The 7690-nt window shown below is 37.6% G+C and overlaps 1 protein-coding gene across 1 annotated transcript; it reads right to left on the bottom strand.

Moving 5' to 3' along the window:
• Positions 1–326: 326 nt before the first annotated feature.
• LOC114360017 (uncharacterized) lies at positions 327–7459 on the bottom strand. Its single transcript, XM_028314567.1, has 6 exons — positions 7226–7459; positions 6665–7058; positions 4725–6447; positions 4080–4342; positions 3096–3285; positions 327–1673 (listed from the first exon to the last, which is right to left on the bottom strand). Exons 2-6 carry the CDS (start codon positions 7044–7046, stop codon positions 962–964), a joined length of 3270 nt encoding a protein of 1089 aa, XP_028170368.1. The 5' UTR covers positions 7047–7058; positions 7226–7459; the 3' UTR covers positions 327–961.
• Between the last annotated feature and the right edge of the window lie 231 nt (positions 7460–7690).

Here is a 7690-nt window from a genome sequence, read left to right as displayed (position 1 = left end):
TCATTGTTACTTCTTGGTGCTACGTCCTACGCCTGCTTGCAGCTTATGAAGAAACTACTGGAACAGGAAAGTGACAGCTACATGCAGGGTCTAAACTCCTTCGAAAAGTTTTTTTAGTTCCGTATGCTATAGGCATAAAGCTATGCCTCCTTCCGTCATACTACACATTTATAAATTACACCTTTTTCCTCTTAATCACTAAGTTGAAACCTGTTTAAAATAAACTTTGTTCCTTTACATTTAGTGCAAAGATTACTTTATCATTATTTCTGGGAAAATAAAACGAGTACGTAATAAAAAAGAATAATTTAATACTTTATTGCCTCGTTAAAAGTAATTTAAGATATGTACACGGCAGTAAGTTTTTATTTTAGACTAACATGATTAAATTAACACCAAAACTGTATTTGGAACTATTGTTTGACTGTAATAACAACGATAAATTCTTGCTATGAGAGTTATAGAATCTAGAAGAAACGCATAGGAAGTCCCTGTTCTAGAAAGGTTATAGGTGAACAAACTGGAAAAAGAGACTGAAGTAAAATCAGAACACTTGAATATTTAACAAATACTAGATATTTCCAATAAATAAAATACACTTTCTGGAACAAACTGTCAGTTCACTCTTCAGTTTCAATGCTCAATATTTAAAAAATATTTTTACTAAAGGCAACATATACAAATAAATAGTAGCTGTTTGTGAATATACCTCAGTATTAACTTTTTCGTAAACAACACTATACACTCGTAAAACAGTCAATAAAATTTTAAAAGGCAATGCAAAGGCCCTGCATTGATATGGTTTGTATCATATTTGACACAAAACAAAACAAGTTTACTAAAAAAGCAAGATTGCTTAGAAGTTGCAACACAGACGTAAAGAACTGATGAATCCCTTTGTAGTTCGTACCTTATTCTTGCAACGATATACGAAATTGTAGTCTGTTGCACTTTAACCACACTATAAAAATGACGCATTATTCGTTAACTCATCGTCTTCGTCTTCACTGTCTGATGAAATCTCAACTACTAAAAATGGATCTTCTACACTTAGGATAGTAGTCGTAAAATCATTTCCCAGCATATCCAATTCTTCCTGTATATCGACACACGGTTCCTTCTTAATTTCTTTGACTAAAAGCTCATTATCTCCATTAGTTTCACTTTTCTCTTCGCTTATACTGTTTTCTTTATCTAAACTTGAACCACTAATCGTAGGTTTTACTACATCGTTTTCAAAATGTAAATCTAATTTACTCAATACAACTTTAGTTTCTAAAGTGAAGTCGTGGTTCGAAATATTATAAGGATCAACTTCATTTGATGTCACATTTGGCTTATTTATTGTACTCTTACGCCTCACAACATCGGCTGTATCCAATGTTATAGGAGTTATTCTTCGTTTTGCATGAGATCCATATACGACGGATATGGATTCTATCCCTGAGTTGTGTGGTTCATTTTTGGCACTTGGTTTATTTTTAACAGTGAATTTGATCTCGTGAACTCTATTCATGTTGTTATTATTGATTTGACTAGAATTGTTTCTTGTTGTATTGTCTTTGATGGCTGTAACGTCATTTGCTGCTTCTGCATCAGAATCATCAGTATTTATACAGTCATTTTCTTTGGTACATTCTTTACTGGGCAGGCCGTAACTCATCTCACAGTACCTGAAAATGAAACATTAATTTAATATGAGATAGTGAAAAAGCAAAAAATAAATCAATTATGTAATACCAATCAATAGTAAGAATAGGACCACTCCCACTGTTCCTGCGGATGACGTAAAAAGCTTTTGACAGCGGTCTACCTGTGTTTATGTTTAGCATGTGGTTGAGACGATTGCAGTGGCAAAGAAATTACCTGTGGGCTGAGTGTGAGTTTACACCAAACGACCTCACTAGTGAGCACGTAAAAATGACATTAAATGTATGACGGATTGTATAGCGCCCCTAGCGGAAACTTTTAAGAACTAAAATTTTTATATATTTTTTAACGCGCTCACTAGTGAGGACGTTTGATGTAAACACACAAAGCCCGCTGTAGGCCTAGGACGCACGCCATGATAAACTTTTATCGAAGAATTTACGATAGCAGCCACGATAGACGAACGGTGAAAGGGTCGAAGTAGCTGACTCGTGAGGGAACGCGGGTTCGGTCCCCGCCGCCGCTCGACTATTGTGGTGAGTCGATAAGATCTTGTTCCCTCTTGACTGCCGCCTGCCTGTTGGCCTGCAGACGAGTCATGAGATCTGCGGGTCGCTGTCGGCGGCATGAGACCTTTGTCCAGCAGTAGACTGCATTTCATTACGACTGCAGTGGTCAGTGGAGACTAAATATGATAATTTATACCTGTCGATAAGATCCTGCTCCCTCTTGACTGCCGCCTGCCTGTTGGCCTGCAGACGAGCCATCAGCTCTGGATCGCTATCAGCGGGATCCGCGATGGCCTCCGTCTTGACGAGATGCAGCATGTCGGTTGCGGCTCTCTTAAAGGGGGCTAATGATGATACCATACCTGTCCATGAGTCCATGAACTGTAGTCTGGTCTCTGAGCACGTAGAATTTTGTCCAATGACCCCAAGCTACCCATCCTTATCGCTCGCGCGTAATGAGGGCTATCGTTTTAGCGCTCACCAGTTAGCGCCACTGTAGAGTAAGGTCCTGTCACTTGCTAGTAGCGAAGACAGTGGCACCAACTGGTGAGCGCTAAAGTGGTAAGAGGACTATCGCATTTGCAGTTTTGCACTCATCAAGATGGCGCCACTGTAGAGTAAGGTCCTGTCAATCGCCAGGGGTGCCAACTGTTAAGTATAAAAACGATAGCCCTCATTATGTTGCTGTCGCGCTCGCACACTCACTGCGGGCGCCCGTCGCACAGTCGCGACAGCAATATAATTACGCGCGAGCGATAAGGATGGGTAGCTTGGAGTCATTGGACAAAATTCGACGTGCTCAGAGACCAGACTATAGCCGAACTGTGCGCAAGCGACTCGCTGATGGTGGGGAGACCTTTGTCCAGCTGTGGACGGCTTTTGGTAGAAAACATGATTATCCAGTGAAAACCAAGCGACCTAATCATGATGACACACCTGTCGATAAGATCCTGCTCCCTCTTGACTGCCGCCTGCCTGTTGGCCTGCAGACGAGCCATCAGCTCTGGATCGCTATCTGCGGGATCCGCGATGGCCTCCGTCTTGACGAGATGCAGCATGTCGCGCCATTCGCGTCGCTTGCGGCTCTCTTGGAGGGCCCGTCCGCAGCAGGTGAATAGGGCGTTCGCTGTAAATAGTAAGTATAATATTTTAAACGTTTATGTTGCATTTTTCAATATAAATTATCACTATTAGCTTAGGCGCAGACCACCGACTTAGTTGGGAGAAAGTTGAGTCGGGATGTTAATCAGTATGGAGATGTATGAAAGTGCGCACATTACATCGATTTGGTAACGGCCGATTCTTCATAAAAATTAAAATCGGGCCCAACTATCGGCCAACTCTAAAAGTAGGTGGTCTCCGCCTAGGCTTACGGGATTTGGGAACAAAATACATATAAACTGTACCACGGAATAAAATATTGCAAATGCGGGTGGGTGAAGAAAATTCATCGCGCCGGAGCAGACGACGCCGCATCTCTTCAGTCTGCCCGCGACTATGACTCGCGCAAACGTCGGGAGGGTAAATCTTTACCTAAAGTGTTTTGTTGCCAAATCCCATAATAGTGATAATAACTAATAGTAAGTATTTTAAAAAATATTTATTTTCGAACAATTTCATACATTCCATTAAAAAAATTACAACTCCGGCCGGTGCGGACAAAGGAAATAAAAATAATATTTAATTCCCACCAGTAGACAAGCCTGATGGGAAAGCCGGGAATAAACCGAGAGTTCTGGGTGAAGCTCGTTTTCAGGTACGCGCGCGCTTTGCTAGTCCCAAATTCCCGTATAACCCGCTTTATATCTCACCCCTAGCACATTCACTGTAGTCGCTACTTTTGAGACCCATCTGTGGCAATCGAATATCAAAAGGAAAGCCTTGCTTTTATTTTTTACATCAATAAAATAAACCACAAACCTTCAATCAAGACTTCATTCCTGTTAAATCCCAAACTGCCTTCGTTATTAGCCTCTTTCACACAACTGAGTACATCCTGAAAATCAGGGAAGTGTGGTAGACCATCGTCTCCGATGTTATCATTGATCAACTCTTCTAATTTCTCGACACACAGCTGCGAGCGCGAATTAGCGGGCTTGAGGCGGACTTCCCGCCGCTTTACCGCTGGCTCGCCCGTCAACTTGCAAAGTTTTTTGTATAAATTAACTATCTTCGCTTTGTAACTGAAAATATGGAAAATTTACAAGTAATAAATAAAACATTTGAAACACGTAACAAAGCTGATATTGTACTGTAGAGTAACATTTTGTTTCAAACTACAACAGTCGGGATTCGGACCCGCCAGCACGCTGGTATGGTGCATTGTCTATGTAGTGAAGGTCGCCGAGCAGATAGAATTTCGTCCAAAGACCCCAAGCTACCCATCCTTCTCAATTATATTGCTGTCGCGCACGCGCACACACTGCGGCCGCCCGTCGCTCAGTCGCGACAGCAATATAATTGAGAAGGATGGGTAGCTGGGGGTCTTTGGACGAAATTCTATCTGCTCGGCGACCGGACTTTAGTGTCAGTTACTATTTTAAATTTCAATAATTTTGGAGTTACCTTTCACACTGAATATATGGAGACCACATAGTATCAGCTTCTACTTCTTGTTGTTCCAATCTGGCGACATGACGTTTGTATAGTGATATTTCGTTTTCTATTTCCTTTATTGTAGCCATCAACTTCTCCTCAGTGGGACCCTCAAATATTTCAGCTTTGTGTGGCACAAGGAAACTATCTTCATTTGTGAGATCTGATACATTATTGCTATCTAATTTTTCATCATCATCATCATCATCTAGTACAATCAAGTCACAATCTTGTATGGGCTCTTTCGTTTTACTAGTATTTTTAGCAGAAGTTGAGTTAACTAACGCTCTAACTACATTTTCTTTAAATTTATCTTTTATAGTTTTTTGAGCAGGTACATTACAAGTTTCATCATCATCTAATATTATCAAATCATTAGTTTCTAATGGTACTGTTCTTTTGCTAGCATTATCAACTAGTAAATTATTGTTTTGTAGTGGTTTTTCTGTTTTATTAGTATTATCACCTAATACTATTAAATCATTGTTTTGTAGTGGTTCTTCCTTTTTATTAGCATTTTCATTTAATACTAAATCACTGTTTCGTAGAGGTTCATCACTTTTATTAGCATTATCATCTAATACTATTATATCATTGTTTTTTTGTAGTTTTTCCCTTTTTTTAGCATCATCTAATACTTGTGCTGGTTCTTCACATTTATTTTCATTATCTATAGAAGCTGTATCATTTATGGGAATTTGAATTTTATTTTCGATGATAACTTCTTCACAGTTTGCTAATTCTCTATAGTCATATTCACCTAATAACATAAAATCATTACTTTGAAGTTTTTTACTACTTTTACTGTCATTACCTTTTCCTGAAGCAGGAGCAACATTGGGTTCTTTTTTAGATGTACTTTCCAAAGTTTTATGAGTTGATATCAGCTTACATGTGTCGTCTTCGTCTAATATTACTACGTCGTTATCCTCAACGTCAACGTTTTTATGACTTTCAGACACAATGGAAATATTAGTTATCTCATTTCCACTATCAGCTGTACTAGAACTTTCAACTTTAGGGCTTTCTCTAGCTACATTTTCATCTACTTCTTGAGTAGTTGTAACTAATACATCTTCGTTTCTGTCTAATGCAATCAACTCATTATCTTTAGCACCTTTATCAAGTGCATTATAGTCATCCTCACAAGAAACAGTACTTGATATTTCTTGAGAACTAACTACTGGAGAATTTGCCAATCTTGTGTTAACTTCAGTTTGACTAACTGGTTCATTTTCTAAAACTGTAGCTTTGATATTGGGAACTGGTTCTTCTATTGTCCTATTATCATTACTATTTTGTAACAATTCTGGTTCATTTTGATTACTAATAACTTGTTGTATATTAGAGTTTTGTTTCTGTAAATCAGGACCAGAACTTATACTTTCTTTGACATCAACTGCATCAGTTGTCCCTGCAAGTGTGTTTACGTCATCAATATCTATTTCTATGAATACATCTGGTTTAGAAATAGCTTCATCACATTTTGAAGACACATCAGCGATACGTTGTGACGGTAATTCATCTAAGTTAATTATAGGCACATCGAAACCTTCAGAGTCGTCAGATACAACAATATTTTCGGTTTCATTCAGTTTGTTTTTCTTCTTTGGGGGTGCAGTGGCCATATTTTGCTTTAGCTTAGCCATTTTTTTCTTTCGCTTCCTAATACAGTCTTTTGCAATTGTTCTATCTGAAATAAGTATAATTAAGAAATTAATTCCTTCTATTGTCAAAGAATAGGTATAAATTTATTTATATAACTTAGATTATTATGCAGTCACTTCTAAATTAAGATATTAATAAAACTTTTACATCATCAACTAAAAACACATTGTTAACAAGCATTAAAGTGCTTTAATTAAAAAAAAAAGGCATATTGCATAAATTATATAGTGGGCAAAACCAACCTCTGACCATTTTTCGGTACAGTTTCGTTGAATTTTTACTCATTTCACAACACAACTCTTTGATGTAGAAAAATTTAAAGTTAGGATCAGATTCAATCTTACAGATGGCCTTAGTTACAAGTTTATTTAACATTGGAGATCTTTTAAACACATCACTTGAGCCATAGTATGCTGGAATCAGGGATTTTTTTATAACTCTGTTCATTCTCTCGCTATGTTCTATGTCCAGGCATTTCTCAATGAATTCCCCCAGCAGCCTACAATCTTTCATTATTTGATCATAGGATTCTGCTTCATTGACGAATACAACCTCATCACTACTTTCTTTTATTTCCACAATGTCGCTGTCGCTCGACTCATCAGAAAGATATATTGAATCCATAGCTACTGTGGCCTGAAAAGAAACAAAACTTAATAAAAGTAAATTGAGTCGACGTGGTCGAAACGAAGTTCATGGTAAGGTATTCCTTGATTTGAATACAATAAGTCCTACGTTATAATAAATGGAGTATTCGGAGACAACTAATAATAAATAAAATAGGCAGCATTCTTATTTCTTACCTTTTACTGTATTATCAGGCTAAACAAAATTTATAAAATCACCTGGTGTTACAACCTGTTGTGGTCAACAACAAACCATCGCAAGGTTTTACTGCATTATAACCTATGGCTATAGGGTTAAAGCAATTAATAAAAGAGGTCTACGTTTATATCACTACTTATTTCAGTGATTTTAAATTAATTTATTGTATACCAAACCACAAAATGAAATTGTTCAAAACTACAAATGTGACTTTTGTTTGACACTGACACTACTGACAGACTGACTGACAGTACCTACTTATAGTGATGTAGGTAACATATTTCAATTATTTGTTATAATCGACTATTGATTATTCACTGATTATATTTTAATTTAATACTCTTGGACTCCAGTGGACTCCTGGTAATTCTGCAAAAAAATGCTTCATTACTAGTACGCAAATAGAAGCACCCTAATGTATGTAGTAGCACAGGTGTAGCAAA

The sequence above is a fragment of the Ostrinia furnacalis genome, unplaced genomic scaffold, assembly GCF_004193835.3.
Source record: "Ostrinia furnacalis isolate ACB-3 unplaced genomic scaffold, ASM419383v2 OfSCF4790, whole genome shotgun sequence".
In the NCBI taxonomy this organism is placed as follows: Eukaryota; Metazoa; Arthropoda; class Insecta; order Lepidoptera; family Crambidae; genus Ostrinia; species Ostrinia furnacalis.
This window is presented reverse-complemented; position numbering and strand designations above follow the sequence as displayed.